The sequence below is a fragment of the Gobius niger genome, assembly GCF_951799975.1.
Source record: "Gobius niger genome assembly, chromosome: 19".
Classification (NCBI taxonomy): Eukaryota; Metazoa; Chordata; class Actinopteri; order Gobiiformes; family Gobiidae; genus Gobius; species Gobius niger.
Genome location: NC_136870.1, coordinates 15528202 through 15551907, shown reverse-complemented (window position 1 = coordinate 15551907; position 23706 = coordinate 15528202). Strand labels below are relative to the sequence as shown.

Genomic DNA, 23706 nt, shown 5'->3' with positions numbered 1-23706 from the left:
TACACCTAGTATAAACATGAACAGATAATTAAACCTTTTAGGCTGATTTTAGGCACTCAGTATTGTTATTTGATCTTTTTGACACTTTTATGACACACTTTTATTTGTTTTTTTTATTCATCCTTTGTTTATGCTAATGTTCTAAAACCTGTTGTTAGGGAGTTCCCAGGAAATGTCCACTCCTGATGAGTCAATTATAGTATGACTGTATTGGACAAAACAAACCCAGCAAGTCACATTCATACTACAAGCATTTTTTTTCTCTATGTGTACCAAATGATTTGGGGCTATAAACATTTAAGATAAAAAAAATTAAAAAATTAAAAGTAAGTTATCAGGAGAAAACTAAGATGCGTTTTAAGTATCATATTGGATACATACTGTCCTGATTGTACTATTTATTTATTTGGTTTATTTGAGAGGGACAGACACAAAAACATAGACAAACTGTACCAGAAGTTTGATTAGGGTGACCATACATCCCATCTAAGCTTCCACACCCCAGTCTGCAAAGCTGTCCTGTAGGCTCGAGTCATTACTGCTGATAATACATTGGTCTGGGACTGTGAGTAACACAGGAGTCACTGTAAAGGAGAGCTACAGTAAAGAGGCAAGACAGAACAGTCTTTTCTTCACTTGTTAAACAGCCACACTGCCTCATTTTCTCCCTGTGTTGCATACCCACTCACTGCTCTAAATTGTATTGGTGATATCAGCGGAAATAACACTTGAAACACTCCTCTGCTTGTGTTAAAGCCTTGAAAAGAGCCGTGAGCGGCTCGCTCTGTATAGAGGAGCGCCAACCACGGGCTGTACACGACCCTAGTGTGTTTGCAGGAAAGATGGGAGAGGATCATAGAATTTTAAAACATGTGCGCATGAACTAAAGTTAGTCATTTCCTTGTGATCTTGAAACAGTTATGTTGGATCTAACAGTTTGACACATCCTCTCTCTCTTATTCTGGCTCAGCTTTTCAAATCTTAACTTGATACGTGAACCATTATGTTGTAGCATGATTTGCAGTTTGACATCTGGACAAACCCAAGGCAGATTATTATTGTACAGACTGAAGAGAATGGGACCCAGTATGGTTCCTTGAGGAATACCTGTCTCAAAAGAGGATTTACAGTTGCTGATGACAACACATTGTGTACGCTTCTGACTGGAACCAGGACACTGAGCACTTTGTGAAATGGAAGGATGAGAGCTTTGATATGAGTAGGTTTTGGTTCAAAAAGCTTTGACTTGTTATTCTGTTACTCAGGTATATTCAAGGCTCCCTTATGTTTTCATAGAAGAAATCATACCTTTTTTTCCCCTCCCCTGCAAATATTTATATCGAGATATTTTAAATAATACATACTGCAGTATTTTCTATTCATTTATTGCACCCCCAGTAAAACTGTGTAACATTGCACTTTGAATTTGTTCGTGAAACCATTATAAAAGAAAAATGCTGTAATTTACAGATCAGTTTTACAGGTTAAACGGTGACAAAAGCTGAGTGAAAAGTAATTTTAATCTGCTAATATCACCCTGAGAATGGCCTTGGCCTCTTCACAGTGATCTGGAGAAGTCGGTGGAGGAGCTGCTGAGGAACTCTTCGGTGAACCACGGTTTGGTGACAGAACAAGACGTGGATCAAAAAAGCAAAGAGCTGCGGGCACTTGGAGAGACGCTTGCCGAGCTAAAAAGTCAGTCCTTTGAATGGGTCCCTTTCTTGCCCACATAATGAGCTTCCCCAAAGCCCTTAGTCTGACTGTGTTTAATATTCACCATATGCCTCCCTGTGCTGCATGCATTAAGTTTTACAAAATGAGAAAAATGTCGGACTCGCCTTAAGGTCTTAAAAGCTACCTGCTCCAATTAGAGCTTGTGTTGCAGCATTCCAGGAATGTCTTTGAAAATCAGGTCATAGATTAATTTTAGTCGCTTTAATGCTGCATTCATGAAACTTTCATTTTCTGAATGTGCACAATTTACTGAGACAGAATACCGTCTTTGGATTTTGCTCAGTTTTTTTCTGTCATATTGATACAACTATGAGTGTAGCGCAAAAGAAGAGTTTTTACATGCAGTGAGTTGGAAAAAAGTCCATGTCTTGAATACCTGAATATCTCTCTCTCTTCTTCTCTTCTCCAGACCAGTTCCCCAGCCTGCAGAGTAAGATGCGGGTGGTGCTGAGGGTGGAGGTGGAGGCGGTGAAGTTTTTGAAAGAGGAGCCGTATCGTCTGGAGGCTCTGCTGAAGCGCTGTAAAACCATGACCGATGCACTGAGCACACTACGCAGGTACGCACAAACTATCGTCTGTCATGCATGTGATTGCATACAGACTGTTGTGTCACTGTACTGCTTAAATTTAATATTTTATTTCAGATGCTTCTGGTAGAATCAGACGTAACTTTACTAACAAACTAAGCTTTGTGTTTTTGGACAATTAATCCTCATCTTTGTGCAAACCAATTCTGAAAACACTGAAACGGTTCCAAACGTAGAATTAAAGCACATTTGGAGAATTATATTTTATGTACCAAAGATAAGAACTAAGATATGAAAAGAGGTGAGAAATTGTATACTTTGTTGGATGCAAAAACACACATATCCAAAGACATGTGAGGCTGCGTGTTGCATCCAGTGAAACAATTGGAAAAACAATGTAGAAAAGGATCCGCATAGCAATTGGGGCTCCCGGTTTACTTATATTTTTCCTTTTGCTAACACCATAGACCACTTACATCAAGCAAAATATAGTTCGTTACAACATGTGTTGTCATATAAAGTATCTGAGGATGCCAACAAGGCCTTTATCTAATAAATAATTTAGCTGTTTTAAAAAAAATTGGTACATACATAACATTTTCAGACTTGGTTTGTAAGTAGTCTGGCCAGCCGTACTATGTTGTTTATTCTAAATAGAGTTTATTCTACAGTAAACTGGAGATTTTCTTTTTCTTTCAATTATATTTCCGACATAAAGAGAAAGAAGTGAGTATGGCTGGCCAGGCTAGTTTGAAAGAGCCTGATGTTACAGCACATGTATTTGCAGACGATGTCTCTAACGCGTCCTATGTGCATGTATTGTAGTGTTCCTCTCTCCCCCTCTATGTTCAGACAAGTGACTGAGGGCGTGTGGAAGGGCCCAGAAGACCTGCCCAGTCAACAGCAGAAGAGGTCCGACGACTTGAGCCGCAGTTCGGACCTGGACATTCTGAACAGTCCTCCCCTCAGCCTCAGCGACCTCAGCTCCAGCTCGGGACTGGCCAACTGGATGCCCCTGTCCTCCTCCAATGAATCTGACGCCTCCTGCCCCGAGCAGGACCTCCCACCGGCGATGACCTTCAGGAACAGAGTACTGGACGAGCTGCCAACTCGACGCCCCTCTGATAAGGCCGTGTCGGCTGAAGTCAGACTGGTACAGGCTTCTTCATCAAGATACAGATAACGTTTGGAATGGCACATTGTTTTTCATTTCAGTATATTATGGGTAATGAGAAAGTGATCTGTATCTCTCTATGCGTGAAAATTGGATATACGGTGATAAAGATAAGGATAGATATAAGATGGATGTTCTCTTAGGTAATAATGTGTACTCTATACTGCAGAAGTATTACCATTGCAATGAATTTCCCCATATGATAAAATAGTAGTATAATTTTAGTGTCCATAAAATCCATATTTGTGCAAACATGAATGCTATTGTGAGAATATTAGTTGATTGTATCTAAAGATCTAAAGAAGTAATTATAGTTTTATGTGCCATGCTATTCCCGCCCTGTTACCACGCTATTACTGTGCAGTAAAGTGCTCTCCATCATTATACACCGTCATTTATCTGTTATGCAATGGTGTATCGAATAAGATCCAACCCACCAGTAATTCTTCACATCTCAGTAACATTATGCATGCTCCTTCTCATCATGCGTCTGTATATGTAAATGTGTCAGGCAGCTGAGCGGGACTGGGAGGAGAAGCGTGCCAGCTTGACCCAGTTCAGCGCGCAGGACATCAATCGCCTGTTGGAGGAGACCCAGGCCGAACTCATGAAAGCCATCCCGGATCTGGACTTCGCCGCCAAGCATATCAACAAGCCGGCGGTGCCCCCCAAGCCCCAAATCACCATCCCCATCACCCCCGCCACGGCCACCTCCTCCTCTGCAGCTGGGACGTCCGGGAGCTCAGCCACCACCGCCACAGCCACCACCTCAACCTCCAGCACAGAGCAGCAGCAGCAGCCCGGCAAAGTGCAGCTGGCAGCGCAGAAGCTCAACAGCATGGGGGATGGATCCGGCTCGCCCAGGGGGTCAGGTAGGGACAAGTTTTACTCAATAATCCTAGACGGTCCCACGATAAATCTGTCTTTCGTAGTCTGGTGGAAATGTGACTTTATCTCAGTTATTTGATAAAGTATATAACAGTTGTGGTGATCGTATCTTGAGTGTTTTAGATACCATATAAGATTTTGTGGACCATAATGTTGTTGCATGCATTTGAAGTGTGACATCTGGACAAACCCAAGCCAGATTATTATTGTACAAACTGAAGAGAGTGGGACCCAGTATGGTTCCTTGAGGAATACCTGTTTCAATTTCCTCAAAAGAAGATTTACAATTGCTGATGACAACACATTTTCTTACTTCATCCTCAAATTCAATATCAAAAATGTAAAAAGAGAAGGGCTGCTGCATCTTTTTCAAAATTCATTTTAGTTTTTGTGTATTTTCATCAGTGGTGGACTTGAACGTGGCCCGGTATCGTACAGAAAAGCCGTCCAAATCTCCCCCTCCTCCTCCCCCGCGCAGGAGCTTCCCCTCGGCCCACGGTATCACCACCAATCGCACCGGGGAGGTCATCGTCACCACTAAAAACCTCAAGGTCAGTCCTGAGTGGAGCCATTACTGTGTGAAGTTTAGAGAGGCAAGCTTCTTTACTTTGCCTGTTGCTTTGAAAGGTCTTGAAGTTGCTGACCTTTTCACTTGTTGACACCTGTAGCAACTGTAGCTTGAAGTAAAAAAAAAAAAAGAAAAAAAAAAAAAGCTGCCTGCTGTTTGAAAAATGATTATCCTAAAGCAATTATTTCAAGCATCTGACTGGCTTCAAAAGTACCACTGTTTTTTCAAAATGCTTTCAGAAGTTACCATTTTACGTCGTCTCACTTGCTTTGTTTGTTTGTTTTTCCAGACAGAGGAAGATGGAGAATTGCCTAAAACTCTGGTGAAGCTACGGCGCACCCCCTCGGACACCCCCCGACCGGCCTCGACCCCTCCTGTAATCGCAGCGTCCGCTATCCAAGACGAAGACGACGAAGAGAAGATCATCGCCGAACTCGAGGTACAGTCTGACGCGCCGATTCACACCCAAATCCATGCGCCCACCTTTGTGTTAATGCCATTTGCACTCCCTCACCAAAGATATTTCAGAGATCACCTTGTCAAATCACCCACCCAAAGGCCACCCCCACCCCAGCATGCACCCCTGGGTCCATGAGCAGACAGGTAAATGTGTGTCTCCATAGCAACCCCCTTCTTCCACTTTGACTAACGCTTTCGACTGGCTGAATTTCTAACCCTTTTACACCTATTATTAATGATGACTAATGACAGTGGGATCAGAAATAAATACATTTTCCATTTGATGTAATGTTTATGCTAATGTTCCGGCGCTGAATGTGAAAACACGGAATGATATTAATTTGCAGGTCTCAATAGAAACTGTTAGTCAAACTGGGATGGGAATATGAATCTGTTAGTTTAGAGGCAAAAACAAATGGCCTCTAGTTCACGACGGCAAAAATAAAATTAAAATGAGAGGAAGTAAGTCTTGGCCAGAGGGTCATTTGTACTTACCATCTCCAGATTGTCTGACTAAGGGTTCACAGTCAGTGTCGTGCAGCGAGGCTTGTTGCTGGTGAGGCACATATTGTATAGACTTCAATATAAAGTAAACAAACCTGCATGCTAAGAAATAAGTAATGTTTTTTTTTTTCATGATGGCTGGTGCCTCACTTGCTTCCCCTGATCGTATGTCACTGTTCATAGTACAGAATCAACTCCGCCAAAATAGAGCTCAGGGAAACCACTAAGATTTCTCGCTCATTCTATAAGCTAATCGTTTTAAAAGCTGTAAGTGGGTTGGGTACCGATCAAAGATAAACTACAGAATAAATAAAAGGTCTAGCTACTCCTACAGGGGCGCTGCGGGTCGTCTTATGATCAGAAGGTCAGGGGTTCGAATCCCGCCTCCTGAAGTTGCACACTGTTGTTGTGTCCTTGAGCAAGACACTTCATCCCGCTTTCCCCCAGTGTCTGCGTACATCGGTGTATGAATGAGGGTGTGGTTCCTTGCTGTAAAGCGCTTTGAGTGCCTTATGTAGGTGCAAAAGCGCTACATAAGCTGAGACCATTTACCATCCTGGCATCGAGAAAAAAGGTATCAAAAACTAGTACTAAAAAAATGCTTTTCTTTAGAGACCAAGTTTTGGTGCCTGATGGATCCAGAGAGAAAGTTACTGTTTCCGCTCAAATTCATGGAATAAATTAACATTATTGTTCTGTTTTATAGTTCTTGACCAAGTACTGTTAAATCACTGGTATAAAAACAAGTATTATTATTATAACTTTGCAAACGGGACAATACATGGCTGTCATCATGAAGAGGTTGCTGCTTTGCTTCGACTACAAATGGCCAAATACAGTGTTAGCTTTAAAGCCACACCGTGCAGCATTTCACCCAATGAATATAATATAATACATTATATTACATATATTTTGCTTTGAGTGGCTCACCTCTCCAAAGACCTGACTTGTAACTTCACTGGGAGTGGGGACGTCTCCAGCTCGTCTCCATGGAGATGTGACTAAAGGCAGCCAAATATGAGATTTAAATAAGTCTAGGTCATCCAAATCTTCAATGTTCTGTATTTTGTAACAGTGCCTTAATATTCTTTTTTTTATATTTTGATAATTCCCAGAAATAGCAGTGTTGGTGTCCAGCATATCAGCTGGCACTTGTTTGGTATCACTGGCCAGTTTGTTCATGTTTTGGGTTTTACGACATTTGCTCTTATGATGTATAGAAAGAAAACCAGGGATGTTTGGCGGTGTGGCTTTAAAATAATAAAGTGTGAAATCAATTTGAATTCAAGTTTTATTCCTTTAATCCAAAGATCAAACAGTCATTATGATCATATTTGCTCTGTGGTCTCACTGCATGGCCCCGTACAGTAGTGTGTGTCTCTTTCCTAACTTCCCTGTAATCTTGTTAACATCGCGCTCTCCTCCGACGCGCCGCCTTCTGGTTTTTCATGTGTGGGATCTGAGGCTCTGTGCATAAGCTCTGCAAATATGTGTTCACGAGCCGTTATGTCTCTGTGTGCAAGAAGACAAAAGTTAATGAGTAAAGCTATGCGATATGTCGGAGTCTCTTTGTGTGGGTGTTATTTTTATACCACATTGTTGTTTTTTCTGGATTTTAAAGTCACCGCTAAATAAGCAACAGAATCATTTGTACATGATTTATAATTGTCCGGTGAACCATATACTCATTATCCATTAAACACTAGTGTATGTGAGCTGAATATGTGTAGTGTCTTTGCACATACTGAAAGTTGCAAAAAGACAATATGGAATATGGAATATCAAACTATGAAATTACTGTGAAAGGGAAGGATTCAGAAAGTACGCCCTTATACTGTACAGGGGTAGGCAAGTTTACTTGGTGGAGGGCCGAATTTCTTCATCGTCAAAAAAAATGAGGGCTGAACTCCTCAATTGTCGCCCGATGTAAAAGCATCACTTTTGACAAATGCCAGTTGTACATCATATACTGTATGACTTTAGTGCGCGAACCGAGCGCATTTTCTCCAGTTCGGCTAAACCTAAATCTTAAGTTTACAGGCTATAGGCCAGGCCAGCCTCATTCGAAAGCTAAGAACTGATCCTGACTTTCTTATGGCGTTGCTGCCGCCATTTTCACATTTTTGTTGTGTTGTCTTTTTTTTTTTTAGGCACTGCTTTTTTGTCTTGGTTTCGCCACATTTTCATAGCGTTTTTTTCTCAAAATCCTCTTGAGGGCCAAATCAGCCCCCAGGTCTGACGTTCCCTACCCCCGCCTTAATAAGTAAATTTGCCCTTGATTTGAGTAACTATATATGTACACTTGCATTGTGAAAAACATCTACAGCAATAATATTTCAAGTACATTAAAGGGACTATACGGAGTTTAAAAATGTTAAAATCATGGGTTTTCCTCCCCCATGTTCCAGCCATGTCCTAATGTGTCGAATGAGCCCAGACCTGTTCACCACAATTGCCTCTAAAATCCTGCACAGTCACTCAAAAATCTGTTAATTTGGGTCCGAAGTGCCGTCTTGCACGAGCTAAACATAGAACCTGCAGTTACGTGTAAGACCTGAGGTGGCAGTAGTGAGTATAAAAATGACCAACTTGCATCTCAAAACAGATATTTTTTAAATTTGTTTCTCAAATCCTGGTCAATTTGATTTCTTTTTGCAGTATAGGACAGAAATAATAGATACAATGAAATGGAATTTGCAATTAGCTATTCATAAAGACTAACATACTTACATTCACTCAACACTCTGCGAACATGTTCTCAAAAGCATGTGATTTCCGTTTTACTTTTGAAGCTTGTTTTGCACTGTGAGCCGATAATCTCGATAATCACCTAATCTAATCCCAATTGCACCTTTCCGCTTTTACAGAACAGCATCCACTCCCCCGGTCCAAACAAGGGTCCCACGGTGGCGGCCCGACTCAAGCACCTTCAGCAGGGCAGCAGCCTGGAGCGCCCCAGAACCCGTGGCAAGCAGAAAGAGGATCTCCCCAAAGTCCCGGGACAGCAGCAGGTATTCCACTTCTAAAAAAAAAAATACAAAAAACAATACTCTACCGCTTCAACCACTGATCCGCCGCCTGCCTCGCTATCAAGGGAGCAAAAAGACTTCTGAGAAAACATATGACTAGGCCCTAATAGACAATGGTGTGTGGATCCTAACTAGCTTGCTTGTCGTCCAAATTTGTTGTTTTTGATTTCTGGAGGAAGATCTTTTTCTGGTGCTTGTGACTATTTACACTAGCTTTACAATAATACTGTTCTCGGATACTTCCTATATATGCTACGTATAGTCTTCAGTATTGAAGCCACGGACCACGATATGTTTTTGTTTTTCCTCTCACTGACTCCACTCCATTCATCCAATAATTACCACATTTTGACCATTATTTTACCCCCAGTAGTTAAAGTCCCGACAAAGAAGACTGGACTGTGACTCAATTTGCTAGTGCCAAATCATTTATTTAACGGCAGTGACTTGTATTGAATGGTTTACAGAACAAAAAAACCTTACGCTCGCTCCTGCAAAATGGTCTTCAGAGGTATTATGCAAAACGTAAAGCACAATATGACCTAAAAGGCTACATTTCTTTGATATTGGACAAACCCCACATTTTAGCTGGAAGGGAGAGCGCTTTTAGGTCGTGGGATTTTTTCTTTTTTTTCTTTCTTGGCTGCTGAACTCTGGAGTGTGCCTTCTGGGTGTGAAGCTACATTTCTCTTATCAACGCCTGCAGACTCCCCAAGCTGCCCCTCGCCTTGCTGTGCAGAGCAGCCTTGACCCACCCTTGTCCCTCATCCCTCCTGGAAAAGAGCCTGTTGTAGTGAGAGACATTGATAACTCTGCTAGCACCTCTGGCCGTGGGAGCGACACGCAGTTTTACTTTGAACTTCCACCAGTATGGTTTGTGTCAGTTTAGAACAGTTTTTGGAACACATTATCGTTAAGAGTGTTAAAAAAAAAAAGGGGGAGGGGGAGTTATTTCATATTCTTGTTCTTTTCTCATAGTCAAGAAACAGATGTATAAGAGTTTTGGATCTAGATATCAAGTTATTCTTAAAGCAGAAGTAAGTAACTCATGCCCCTAGAGGCCATAAGCACCACTGCAGGTGTCGTAGCATGTTGCGTTTTTTTTTACTCATTCATCGTCCGTGAGAGTAAATAACACGCTGATAGAAAAGACAACAGGAAAGAGGGATATTGTACATCCAATTACACAATGGAAATAATTGTTTTCAATCAAACTTAGCTGTAAATGCTGCTAAAGTGGTGCTAGCCCGCAGTTAGCTTTGCCCGTTAGCCTGTCAGCCTCTTCTTTATGATTCCATTAGTGTGTATTGTGCCTCCGGGTCAGAGCAGAGAAAGTTGCAAGTATTACCCCGAGAGGGACTCCGAAAAGTATTTATTAAGTTAAACAAGTTACTTAGTTCTGCTTTAATTCTATGAACATTTTGAAAGGAGGTGCACGCACTTTTGTCTTACTCACAACAAGCACCTCTCCAAAGAACCACTTTCTCCCAAATACTTAATAATTATCTGTAAAGTTTACTGTGAGTATGAGGACTGAACCATTGCTAAACAAAGACTACATCAAGTCTCAACAAAGCCCGTGTGAAGTATTATACAAAGCAAACTATAACGTTTTGAGGCGTAATCTATTACTTCCTTACCTGCCCCATTCTGAACTCCTAAGCTCCACTCCTAAATGATTCAGGTTGAAGTCAGTTTAATCCCCCCTCATGTGTAAAAGAGGGCCTCTCAGAGTGACTTCTTCTTCTGCTGCTCGCTGCACAAGCTGGTTCTGCACCGTTACGTATCAGGCAGTGACATTCCCAGGAAGGACAGCACCTCTGACAGGACATCCCATTAGTGGAAACAGCAATTAGCACACGGCTAACATGGCTGACCTCCACTTGACACAGTGCAGCCATCTGGGCGCGCGTGGCACTCTCTCTGCAAAATGATATGCATTAGTATTCACAGGGCCAGTTGTGGCAATGGGATGCAGCCCAGGACCAGGTTTTCGTCCAATTATCTTTCCTCCTTAAGTTTGTTATGAAGATAATGTTAAAACCAGAAGGCATTTATTGCGTTGATAAGATTCGGGAGCCGCATTTCTTTTTTCCGACCTACTTGGGTTGTAAGGATTGGATTTTGGCAGAGTGAAGCAAAAAATGGTAATCTGGATGATGTTATTTTTGAGGTGTTTTGTCTCTCATCCTTTCTTTATCTTTCTCTCATCTTTATTATTGTTATATTTGGCCTCTTTATTTAGCCAAGAGTGACCTTGCAAAGAGAGCAGCAACCATTGATTGGTCAAACATGCACATGCAAATGTCGTATTGAAGCAAACAAGCTGACAAGTTTTGACAGTTTCAAATCGTTTCATTAAGTAAGGGCAGCATCGTGGGCTGCCCTCTTTTCCAACTCAGTTCTGACCCTCAGAACCACCATCTGCAGGGATCTCTGAGAGTGCAAAGAAGATGGCAGGAGCCCAAGGATACATTCATGAATAAATGTTTATCGTTTTGACAATGTGTGAATGTGCAGAGATGGACACACAGCCGTTGTATCTTATTCTGTACAGCAGTGAACACAATTTCCAGCCAGTGGTGAAACGTAAAGCAAAGTGGTCCCTGAATACATGAATTAAATAATAAATTGAGCTTCTTGGGTGAGAGATAAAACATCATCTAAAAAATAACTTTGCCAAGTTTTTTTTTTTTTTTTATTCAGTTGATTCTCAGTGTGTCAGATTCGGCCAACACTCCCTCCACAAAGTTTATTTGCTTCAAAGTTATATGGATGCCAGAGCTGTTAATACAAATACATATGTATAGTTTAAGGAAGCTCAGCGCTGTGCTGTGTAAAGCAGCAGTGTCTCATCTTCCCTAAATCCCTTCGCAGGCTTGGGAGGCGCACCTGTCTCTAGTCCCTTTGTCTCTATGATGCACCGGTGTCCCTTAGAGCTGTTCCGGAGCCCCCCCGTCACCACAAACTCCACCACTTTATTGTTTCCGACTTAAGCTGTTGACAAGCTGTGATTCCCTGCATTTGTCCCTTATTGTTCCATATTTACAGACAATGCGAGCAGAGAAAAAAAAAAACACCCAAAAAACAACAGGAAATCTGAAGCCACCGTTTGGCGCTTCGCCCTGTGAATTTGGTCTTGCGCTCCCAAAATTAGCCTCGACTCCCCTGATCCCCACAGTCGTGCTCTTTCCCAGCAGCAGACAGCCATTAATCTTATTAAACGCAACATGTTTGTCCTCGCTCCCCCCTTTGCCTCAGTGAACTTTCAGGTTGGACAAAGCATCACCCCAGCGTTATGCGTCACCGACAGTTAATCGAAGGGAGAATCTATGGTCCTCCTCGAGCCATTCGTTAGCTCTCGGCGCCGAAAAGGCAAAAGCCAAAGCCAAAAAATCGGGGTTGTTTTCCCAGACATTTAGCTTCGGGGACTGCTGCAGACCACTGGAGAGAGCAGTGTGTGTACTTAGCAATAACATCACCAAGCAGGATACTTCTAGACCTCCTCTTAATGTAATTCTGATATTGGTGGTGGTGAGAGGGTGCTGACAGAAGCAGATAATAGCATGTCAGGAAAAAGGGTCTTCCTGCTTATATTCTTGCTGATTCATTATTAGATAGAAATTGCAACAAACACAGACTCCTGCTCCTCCTGACTCCTGCTATTTATGACTTGTAATAGGACTAAACAATTATAAATAAAAGCCCATGTTTAGTTGCTTTCCCAATTCCCTTTTCTTAGTCTTTGATACTGCTGCAGACCACTGAAGGGGGAGAAGTGTGTTTTCTTAGCAACGCCCGACAGCTTTGGCTAATAAACAGCTGTAGGCACATTTTTAGACTCCTCTCCCCTGCATCCTATTATCTTGTTGTCGTTCCGCTGTCTCCTAAGGTCTTTCATTTCGCCAGACACCCACCCGCCCGCCCTCCCGACGACCAAAGGAGAGAGATAGCCCGTCCCAAAGCACCCTCCGATCACAGCCCCGCGCCTCTCCCATAAAAGCTCGGGTCGACATAGCCTGTGCTGCTGCCGTTGCCCCTCTTTCCTCTCCTCTCTCCGTGAGACATGCACTGCACCAAAAGCAGCAGGCTCTCTCCCCCCCCCACCCCTGCAGCCAATCAGAAGGCAGCACCAGAGCCTGAGCCGTATAGATAGGGCAGGGAGGCTTTACTGACTCTCACACTGGCATTTTCATAACTGTTAACAATTCTGACAAAACATTGTCTGTTTGTAAATTTTGATTTATTTTTGTCTTTTTTTCTTTTCCCCCCTTCCTTGTCACCGCTCCTTCATCCCCCCCTCCCAAAAAAATAAACCTCTGCCATCTTGCTTTCTCGACATCTTGCAGTGCTAAGCTTTTGCCACTAAAACGCTTCTCTTATGTCTCTCGCTATGAACAGGCAAATCATTCCCTCTCCTGCTTTTTTTCCACGCATTACTTTTGATCTGCAAGCTACAGTTCAGCCGCTTTTTCTTTGGCCTTCCTCGCTTTCCTTCCATCTCTATCTGCTTCTCAGGTCTCAACCGGGACTAGGTACGTGAGCTGTGAGTACTGGCATCATTCTGGTTTTTGGACTCCCGATGCAATGTAATGAATCGTCACTTGACCACCAGCTTGACTAAATTGGTGCAGTTTAGACCATCCGATTAACCGCAAAATCATCGTACTGCAGTTGACCTCTGTGGGCGCCATAGTGTTAATAAATAGGATCTCAACCTGTTGAATTAGCGTTCAGCATTTACCCAGCAAATCCATCATTCCGCATTACTAACAATCATTTTGCAGTTTTTAGTCCAATGTTCTGGCCACGCGATGAGGATGCGCAATCATGAAAAATACCTTAGTCCCAATAGAAGGTAAAGCCTATGGAGTAAAGCACATTTAGGGATAATGAATGGAGATGAATAAAGAAAAGATTATAAATGTATTTATGGTGAAAAGACGTTTACAGAAAGTCATCTATGGAATGTATGAGGAGCGCGAGAATATGAAATTTTAAGATAACATGTATGTATATTATTAAGACCATTTAGTTTTTCTTTTGAAGAGATTTCTTTATTGACATGTACAAAAGAAAGTGTCATCTATGTTTTATATAATCCAGCTTTTTTTGTATTTTTATACTTGTACAAGAGGACTCATGCGCATGTAACACCTTGATTTTGTAAATTACTTTAAAGATGTTTTATTTTTTCTGCTAACATGACATGACCCATTTGTTCTTACGAGAGACCAGATGTGTAAATATACAGACACCCTATTAACGGCACTATGAAGAATAAGCACATTTCCTCACACTCGCCGAACATTGAGCGGTGATAAAACTCTACAGAGAGGCAAACTGTCGGGCAGATGTGGCGGCCATCTTGTGATCAGTGGATTTGCCAGATTTTCATTGAAAATGCAGCAGTACAGTATGTGTCAGCCATAGAAATAGCCAAACAAAAATAATAGACAGTGACTCATCCTCACTCCACCCCGTTTGCCATAATAACTACGTTCGAGGGGAAATCATGGCGGATTTACAGACTCCTCCTCCCCAGCTCTGACGAATCATGTTCCTAAAAAGGGCAAAAGAGCGGGATCTTGACTGTAGACTCGGCCCTCGTGGGACATGGAGTTCGGTCATAGCCGAGCATGCCCCATTAAATCTAACGGCCTGTCAATCAAAGTCAGGCCCTCATTAATTATGTATAATTTCTAAAGTGTACCCTACGAAAACCAGCCTGGTCCCTTTGATTGTGCCAACCCAGAGTTAGAAAGTTTCAAAAAATGAGGCACAAGGCTTTAAAGTTGTTTTTAAAGTGTCTAAAGTGCAATGGTTTCTAATGGGAGACTAGCTGCTATGTGGAGGTGCAACAGCAATGGCAGCCCCTAGTGTCGTGGTCCTAAAGCAGAGCAGCCAGCAGCCATTGTCAGCCCACTATGGATACACCCATCAATCATTTATCAATTTATTTTAGGCAAGCCACGTTTATTTATACTGCACATTTCGTAGACATGGCAACTCAATGCGCCTTACGAAAGAAGATATGCGAAATTACAATCAAGGTTAAGCTAAGGCAAAGCACATACATAAGAACATCAAGACATGGGAAATACACAGTACTTGAGGTCGACTGGAGGGCAAGGGTGGGGGGAGTTGAGAAAAGGTCATGAACACAGACGCCGAAGGATTGGGGCGTGGTTAGGTAGGGGATGTGTGTCCAGTTATTTGCATGGTCCTTGAAATGAATAGTCGCGCATCCTCAGTCCTTAAAATTTCGACCAATTCATGTTCAAGCTGACTTTTATGAGCTAAAATGAAAATAGTAATCATGATATTATTGTTGTTATTATTGTTAGGTGAGATGTATAAAAATCACATGAACACAGTAAGTTAAAAGAAACCACAAACGTAAGTAGTCTTTTTGAGTAATTACAATATGGCCGCCAGAGCTGGACCTTCCAATGGATTACTTCTCTGAGAGTTTTATTATACATCCGTGACCCTGAAGCTCACAGATAGGCCACACCCCTTTTGTAGCTGTTCTCTATGGTAACCAATAGTGTATACACAGGCTATTCACTTGTATCGATGGTTTTCTTGACGAATGTGTGATTGTTCGAACCATTTGTGGATGTTTGAATCATGTATATAGACCTGAATATGACTATATCCACATTTTATGTATTTTATAAACGACAAAAAAAAAAAATCTATCAGAGAAAGGCATGCATACTGTATACATTCCTGGAAACTGCACGCTGGGTTGACACAGGTCTCATCTGTCAATACTTCTGTGTATACTTGTGAGTGTATGATAGAGTAAGCAATTGTACAGTAACATTTTGTAATATGTTCAAATAGACGGCCACGCGCCATTTACTGTCAGAAAAAAAGAGATGAACTAATCTATCGCCTATAGAGAAATATTTGAATGACAATGTATATCAAATTACTCCCATCTCCAGAGTCTGAAAGTGATGCTTGCCGTGTGGGATACGTGTTGTTTGTGAAGTTGTGATGAAGAAGAAGAAGAAGAAGAAGAAGAAGAAGAAGAGTGAATCATGAATTACAAAGTCGTTAATAAAATACTAAAAGACCAACCTAACAGAGCAAAACATATGCAAGTTCTGTGTACGGAGGGTAAAGTCGCTGCTTCGTGTGAGAAAAGTAAAAACCATACCAAGGTCGCTGCTTTTGTACGTTCCTGTTGTGTTTTTGTGACAATAAAAGTGACTCTCTCATACCTGACCACCGTGATGCCCCTTTTTGTCAAATGCACGGACTCTTACACTAATGATATACAGTTTGCGATGGATTCATTGTTATAAGTTGAACGTTACCCAAGAAGTCAATCCTTTTAGGGTACAAGCAAACACATTCCATAGACTAACATGAGCTAAAAACAATCGCTACTGGTAAATATATTTTTATGTGACTCCGGTAACTCCGGTATTTTACTTTTATCATCTACCTACGTTTTTTATTGTAATGGATCGTGTCAGGAATCCCAGAAATCTTACCAGTTTCGGCAAATAAAAAGTGTTTTGTATCATCGCGTTGAATAAAGAAAGCGTAGCAATAAACATAATTGCTCTTTCAAGGTGAAACTTGAATGTGAAATTCTTGTAGTTCAGAGGGAAATGTCTTTATGCTCTATAATGGTACATGGCAACTTTACTGACCCCTTGTGGATGGAGTTAGTACCTTTCCTTTTCAATGCAGCTTAGATATTCTCCTCTCAATTCACTGTGTTCACCATATTACAGACACCTCACACAAAAAAGTTATGTCTGTCGTGGCCTTCAGTTATTAAAGCTAAAATAAGCTTGAAAAATCCATTAACAATAATGTATTATCTTTGTACACATTGGAGATAATGATGTTGCCTCACTGTATGTGAAAACATTAGCAGGCTGACACCTAAAGAAACAATGTTAGATTGAAACAGATCAGAGAAGAATAGTCATTAAACGATGATCAAAGATTTACTGTTGTTCAGTAAGCCCTGTATAGTTGGCAGCCAGCCCTTTGACTTGCTGAAATTCAAGATACAATTAAAATGTCATTTCAACCTGGGACTGTTCTGCAGGGCAAAGCGTCAGCTGGCAGTGTTTCATTGAACGGCAAGACGTTACCATTTTTACACACTAGTAATTTCAAATGTTTCAAGATCACAGGGAGAAATGTGCTTTTTGAATGTGTCACAAACACCCTTTGTTGTATTCATTTGATTCCTCTTCATTCCTGTCACAAAGTTGGCGGTGTGTTAACTTGAGAAGAAAAGACTTTCTGAGCCGATTGATTAAGATAAAGCGTGTTCACTTTCTCTTTATGGAATCTCCCCAATCAAGTCTGGTCAGTGAGTAGGGCATGAAATATTTTGCTCATCCAGTTCTTTCCACACAATGGCAGCGCATTTGAAAGTAGTCCTGCCTTTTTGAGTCACAGCTCCTGTAAAACATGCACATAACCAGCTCTGACTGCAGTCGACTGTGACCTCTGGGAGACAGAAGTTAAGATACAAGGCAGGCTCAGGTGAGTGTTCAACATTTTATTCAGGAGATTGTATAGAGCTACTTGTCAACTGGTATTTGGCCATGGTTCACATTCTGGACAGCTCAATGAAGTACAGTATGCCCTTGAGCTTCTTGGTTCATTCTTACTTATAGGCATCAATGCTCACACTGATCTTGGATAAGTCTCTGATATTTACACACCGTCCTTGAAAAAAAATGAGAAAATATTGTGCTGTGAATATTAATATTATGTGATGTTTGACCTAATTTAACCTAAGCAGGAATCGCCAAAATGTCCTAATTGTATGATGAACTTTTGTGCTGACAGGCCTTGTGTAAACAAACCTACATCTCACAGTCACCATGTGGATGTTTAAAGAAGCCGTGGCGAGTGATGACGTCCAACGAGACCAGTTCCTCACAAGTTTGACCACTTTTATCGAGCTCTACAATTGTCGAGAGGATTACTTCAAAATGACGGCCGATAACTTAGCCCGGCTCTCGGCCCAAGCTCAGAAACAGAGTGAAGAGTCGCTGAAAGACAATGCGGCCAGGGCTGTGATTGGTGGATTTTGTGGGGCATCTCTTGGTGGCACTTTTGGAGCCGTGGGCGGCTGCGTTGCTGGCGGCCTGAGTGCTGTGTTTGCAGCTGCTCTCCTCAGGAAAGAGTTGAATCCGCTCAGTGCCACTGCGGGTTTCTTTGGGGGTGTGATGGGAGGTGGAGTCGGGGGAACGTTTGCTGGTGTGCTCGGGGGCGGTGTCGGGGCAGCGGCTGAATCAGTGGAATACTCGATCGACAATTATGTTTACAGGGTATTGTTGTGTTTGGCTGGAGGAGTCACTGGTGCAGGGATTGGAAATATATTTGGTGGGGAGGTGGGTTTTGTAGGGGGGACATTTGGTGGGGGCGTCGGCGGATTGTTAGGTGTCAGTGCTACCCTTGGTTTAATAAAAAGAGGATTAGGTCCATTTAAAGACATATGTCAAAAACCACAAAAACAGAAGAATAAACCACTGAAGAATTCAGTCGTTCAGACTTACAAACAAAAAACCTCTCCTTTAGTGGCCGAGCTGTCAGGCATCCACACCAGCAGCAAAATGGACAGGAGGAGTGGAGCTCGCTGTGTCGCTGCACAGAGCTCTAAGTGTCTCGCAGCTGTTTCCGAAGCGGAGAAGACGCTCAGTCATATGGATTATACAGAAGAGACCACTTCCTGTTTGAAACAAGCAGCTGAACAATGCAAACACGTTTCGAAAGAGTTTGAAAAGATGAAATGTGAGGCGGAGAAACTTTTGGCTGTATGGAGCGAATAAAGCCATGAAGTTTTTTTGTTTCATGGGAAGTGACTGGGATTAATTGTTGTTTGTAATGTAAGAGCAGAACTTCCTTCACAAGATCCGTCTCACAATGGTATAAAGTCTACAGCATTGTCTGTAATATGAACCAGTATATCAACTAATCAATGCAGTGTTTTGAACATAGTAAATAATGGGGCCACGCCTCAAGAGACTGCGCTGAAAAACTTGTTAGTGTTTGTTGTGTCTGAGGAAAGAAAAGCCTGTGTTATGTGTCTACTAATAAAATGAATTCAAGTTTAAGCATTTTTCTTCATGTGTTTTCATAATAACCACACCTATAACACACAGACACACAGCACTAATATAAAACATTTATTTCTTGAAATGCAGAAGCAAAGTTGCTATTTCTCAGTATTAAAAATAATTTATATCATAAAAATCTTCAGTGTAATCAGGAATTTTGAGAGCAGAAAAGGACAATACTTAATAATTTCTCATCGAATTATTCTCAATCATTGGAGCGTGTTTCAAGAGTGGGCAATTTCAATTCTTTTTCTACTTTACAAAATTAGCTACATTTTCATTCTGTGTCATTAACATCAACCTAATATTGTTTTAATTATGAATATTTCAATCACATCAAGTGCCTCTTTTAAAAGAAAAAAAGTGGCAAACTAATAATAATGTTGTAAAAGGGAATTTACTTTTGTCATGCTGGCCGGCTCAATATAGCGTTAAGTAAAGAACATGCGTCTTCACCTCTGCATTCGACAGCATGCAGGAGGTGACCGAGGGTTTGAAATGCTGGGCCTCATCTGTAGTCGTGTGCGTATGGTTCAGTCCAGTGCATTGATAACGTATAGTGACAAAGTTACAGTGAGATGTCTGAAGATACTTGGAGCTGTTGCCCTTGTTTCCACTTGGCGCTGCGTCGACCGGCGTCCGCTCGTCTGTACGGCTGGTTTCTGAGGTCTGAAAGGTAAGACGAAAAAGCGGCTGTGAATATGCAGCAACAGCTTTAAAACCAAGTGCCTTTTCTCTAGTTCAGCTTTTCCTCATTTTTTGGATTTTTTTTTTCCATCGCTTTTTTGCTGCGTTTTCCTCACATTTTTGCCACATTTTCCTAGTTTTTTTAATCACTTTTTCCATCTAATTTTTGTAACTTTTTCATCACTTTTTTGTTGCGTTTTGGTCTCATTTTTGCCAGATTTTCATCGCTTTTGTCACTTTTTCGTAGCTTTTTTGTGTCGTTTTTGTTCGTCCCACATTTTTGTCATGTTTTCGGTCTTTGTTGCATTTTCATCCTAGTTTTATTCTTGTTTTTGTCACTGTTTTGACACTTTGTTTAGTTTAGTTTATTTGATTTATTTGACAGGGACCATGCACAGGAGCTTTTTTATTTATTTTTGTTATTGACCTTTATTTAACCAGGATAGTCCCACTGAGATTAAGAATCTCTTTTTCAGGGAAGTCCTGGCCGCAGAGGGGAACCTATTGTACAAGTTTTAGTGATGTGTTCATGTTCTCCCTATGCAGACACGGGGAGAACATGCAAACGCCACACAGAAAGGCCCCGTCCAATTACAAAACACAGTACAAAAAGCATAAAACAATACAGTTCATAGTACTTACAGACAGTACAGACAGACTATTATACTTTTTTTTTTTTTTTTAAAAGGTGCATTTCATCAATGGGAGAACTTGTTCCTCTATAGTTTGTTCCATTCTGATAGTTTTAAAGGAAAATGCCAATTGTCCTAATGCTAATGTTTTTCATTTTGGTTTGGTACATTGACCATTGACTGTTGACCTTGTTGTCCTGACCATCTGATCGGAGGTTAGTTGGACAAACCTTTTCAGTGGTGGAGGCGCAACATTATTTATAATCTTGAATAGTAAATATAGATTGGCTGTCATAACTATATAATCAAAGTTGAGCATTTTATATTTGGTTAAAGAGGGGGTATTATGCTTCCTTTTTTCCCACACTAAAATGATGACGAAACCTTCTGTTGGTCTGTAAATGCAGTAAATTAGAATAACTGCCTTGTATACAATTGCTCTCTCAAAATGGCTGTAGCGAATGTCTTGAAATAGGCCTCTGTCTCTTTAAGAACCTCTGACTCTTTCCGACATGCCCCCTCCACACGCTGTCTGTGGCATCAGTGGGGAGGGGGTTCTGCTGAGGAGCAGTGGTTGGTTACTCGGCTGGTGACGAAAGCTCGGAGGCGTCTCCAGGAGGTGGGGGCGTTCCTAGGAGGACTCAGGCAAACCTATCCCTAAAATGGCCGCCATCAGAGTTTTTACAGATTACTCAAAAATACGTGAATTTGCCAAGGCAACACTTCAGGCATGTTTTTAATGAGGGAATGACATAATAACATGATGTAAAGCTTGAAAAAGTCGATTTTGCATAACAACCACCTTTAATACTTGACAGTGATGATATCTAGAATCTTGAGGTAATAATCATTGTGTTGAAGTTGGTTTTGGCTCCTTACATTGCCAATGAATTTCTTACAGATTTAAATGTATTGATTAAATGATGATTAAACAGATTATATTTTATTGTTTGACATACCTTTTTTTTTATATGTTTCATAAAGCTTAGTCTAAAATCTAAAATGATGCCAAGGTTCAAGAAGCTTTTAGATTTGGGGAAAGTCAAAGCTCGGTTCAGGTGGGGGTTAAGAGGTCAATGCATGTCCAGGATGTCATCTGTATTCAGGGTTGGAAAATGTTGCCAAAAACGGTTAAAGAGCTGGCTAGACTATAAAACATTGATTTGAGGGTCCAACAGATGGAGTGTATCAATAGACACTCAACACTGATTAAGCTACATCGACTGACACATTGACCGTCCTTTGTATTCAGATTACTGGTAATAAAAAAATAGAAAATAGTGGAGGGTACCTTCATGCTCGGGCTCTTGCAAGTCTTAAGATCAAAGTATGCTATGTTTAGTTTTGGAATAAACTTGTAGCTCACAGAAAATGTGTATCAGTCAGACCAGAGAGAAACATTTCCTCCTTGCAGGACGTGGTGGAAAGTCCTGGCATTCATTTTGTCCTCATGTTTTGTGTGGAGTTACTGCGCGCTGCTGGTGCAAAGAGAGAAAAACAAAGAGGCATGCGCTGTACCCGCGGCTCTAAGGAGGGCTGTCGTCAGTGAAGACGGCGTCACAGAGGAGACGGGATGAGCGTTTGCCAGAGCGCGCCGTGAAGGGCACAGACTTAAGAGCTGCGCACCAGAGGAGCGGCAAAAGACAGAGGAGAAAGAGGGGACAAAGAAGTGAAATAAAGCAAGGACAAACAAGCGAGAGAGGACTGAAAGAAGAAAATACAAGTGGTTGAACTGGGACTGAGCAGCCTCCGTAAGATTAACGGCTGTTTGAATAGAAAACAGTGAAGGACAAAGCAGATTAAAGAACTTTCAAGCAACACCGCCAATAATGGAGACATAAATAGATAAAAGCATTATAGGCTCTGAAGCTATTATTATTCATATAAGGATAACTTATATGAATGGGATAAATAAGGATTTTTTCTGTGACAGGGACAAAACAATATGATAGAAGTACTTCAGTTCAAGGTAAAAATATTCAGTAACAGTTCTATGAGTGATGAATAGGGCTTTCGGTTCTTAATAATAAATGTATAATCTTGCAAAATCACAATTATGTTTTCAACTATTTTAAAGCAGTACCAAGTAACTTGTTTACCTTAATAAATCCTTTTCGTAGTCTCTCTGGGGGTAATACAAGTGTTAATTGGATGATTGGGGCGTCTTTCATCTCCCCCTGGTGTCTCTGGCCAGAAAACCACACTTGCAACTTTCCCTGCACCGACCCGGAGACCCCAATACACACTAATGGAATCATGAGGAAGATGCTAACAGGCTAATTGGCAAAGCTAACTGTGGGCTAACGCCACTTAAACAGTATTTACAGCCAAGTTTGAGTGAATAAAATTATCTCCATTGTGTAGTTAGAAGTACAATATCCCTCTCTCCCTTTGTCTTTTCTGTCGTAGTATTGCATACTATTTGCATACTACTACGTAGTATTTACTCTCACGGACAATTAAGGAGTAAAAAAACACAGCCTGCTTCGACACCTGCAGTGGCGCTTATGGCCTCTAGGGGCATGAGTTACTTAGTACTGCTTTAATGTAGTTTGACTCACAGGTCGATTGATTGTATTATATTGTCCAACCAATATTTGCGAGTAGGGGAAAGCTGCAGACCCGGAGCCGAGACAGATCGACTGTGAAGCAAATCCACCGGTATAGTGCGCCCTCTGCTGGATAAGACAGATCTAGACCGATCAGTGTTTAGGAAGATTTATTGATATGTTGATCTACTTCACGCATTTTATATTTCTTATTTTTGATGAAAACAAAACAAAACAAAATTCTTATGAACACATTTGGAATGTGTAACTAGATGCTTCTGTTGATTAATAAAGATAACATAACTGTGAACAGCATACAAATTGCTTGTTGTTTTTGTTCCAAAATGACTCGAATCTTAACCTGACCCTAATCCCAACATAAAATATTCACAAATACCGTTGTGAATCTGCTCCTACCAGCAGAGGGCGCACTATCACGGCGGATCCGCCTCACCGTCGTGGATCTGTCTCGCCTCCAGGTCTGCAGCTTTCTATTACTGATGTTTGCAGAGTCACTGGTTTGCATACCTGTGATAATGTCTTCAATGGCTCCATCCTTTCCTTCTCTCACTAAAGGCGTGGTCTGCCTCTTCTTCAGCTCTGCGATCAGGTCCATCTGTGGCAGCTTTGGCATTGTGGACATCTGAAATCGCACCAGAGATAGATGTGAAAGTGGACGTTCGTTTAGGTTTCTCCATATTTTACATTTAGAGTTTGAAAATAGCCACTTTTCACTCACCTTGTTGATGTCAGGTTTAGGCGAGGTTAGCGGGGGATCTGAGGAGACCTTCCTTTTCCTCTGCTCGTTCTCCTGCTCGGCTTGCTTTTTTAAAAGAAAAAATAAAG

The 23706-nt window shown here is 41.4% G+C and overlaps 3 protein-coding genes across 11 annotated transcripts in view; 2 read left to right on the top strand and 1 right to left on the bottom strand.

Annotated features, from left to right (window-relative positions):
- Window positions 1–14305, top strand: part of srcin1b (SRC kinase signaling inhibitor 1b) — a gene marked incomplete at its 3' end in the record, with an annotated part of 90327 nt that extends 76022 nt beyond the window's left edge. For 6 of the 9 annotated variants that reach the window (XM_079577838.1, XM_079577840.1, XM_079577843.1 and 3 more), the window contains 9 exons: window positions 1565–1695; window positions 2144–2291; window positions 3087–3414; window positions 3947–4307; window positions 4729–4874; window positions 5181–5330; window positions 5411–5494; window positions 8722–8865; window positions 13233–14305. In XM_079577838.1, coding sequence (XP_079433964.1) covers window positions 1565–1695; window positions 2144–2291; window positions 3087–3414; window positions 3947–4307; window positions 4729–4874; window positions 5181–5330; window positions 5411–5494; window positions 8722–8865; window positions 13233–13238 — 1498 coding nt within the window. Of the gene's footprint in view, window positions 1–1564; window positions 1696–2143; window positions 2292–3086; window positions 3415–3946; window positions 4308–4728; window positions 4875–5180; window positions 5331–5410; window positions 5495–8721; window positions 8881–13232 lie in introns of those variants that run through there. The other 3 variants (XM_079577845.1, XM_079577844.1, XM_079577841.1) reach the window with 2 other exon arrangements.
- A 2536-nt stretch (window positions 14306–16841) lies between these two features.
- LOC306979069 (uncharacterized protein) lies at window positions 16842–18727 on the top strand. The gene is made up of 2 exons (XM_079577879.1): window positions 16842–17413; window positions 17719–18727. The coding sequence occupies exon 2, from the start codon at window positions 17754–17756 to the stop codon at window positions 18702–18704; it is 951 nt and encodes a 316-aa protein (XP_079434005.1). The 5' UTR covers window positions 16842–17413; window positions 17719–17753; the 3' UTR covers window positions 18705–18727.
- Window positions 18728–19271: 544 nt separating this feature from the next.
- fmnl1b (formin-like 1b) overlaps window positions 19272–23706 on the bottom strand; it is a 29256-nt gene continuing 24821 nt past the window's right edge. The window contains exons 24-27 of the mRNA XM_079577886.1: window positions 23600–23683; window positions 23389–23503; window positions 21830–21929; window positions 19272–19661 (exon numbers count right to left, since the gene is read on the bottom strand). Coding sequence (XP_079434012.1) covers window positions 21838–21929; window positions 23389–23503; window positions 23600–23683 — 291 coding nt within the window. The 3' untranslated portion in view covers window positions 19272–19661; window positions 21830–21837. The remainder of the gene's footprint in view (window positions 19662–21829; window positions 21930–23388; window positions 23504–23599; window positions 23684–23706) is intronic.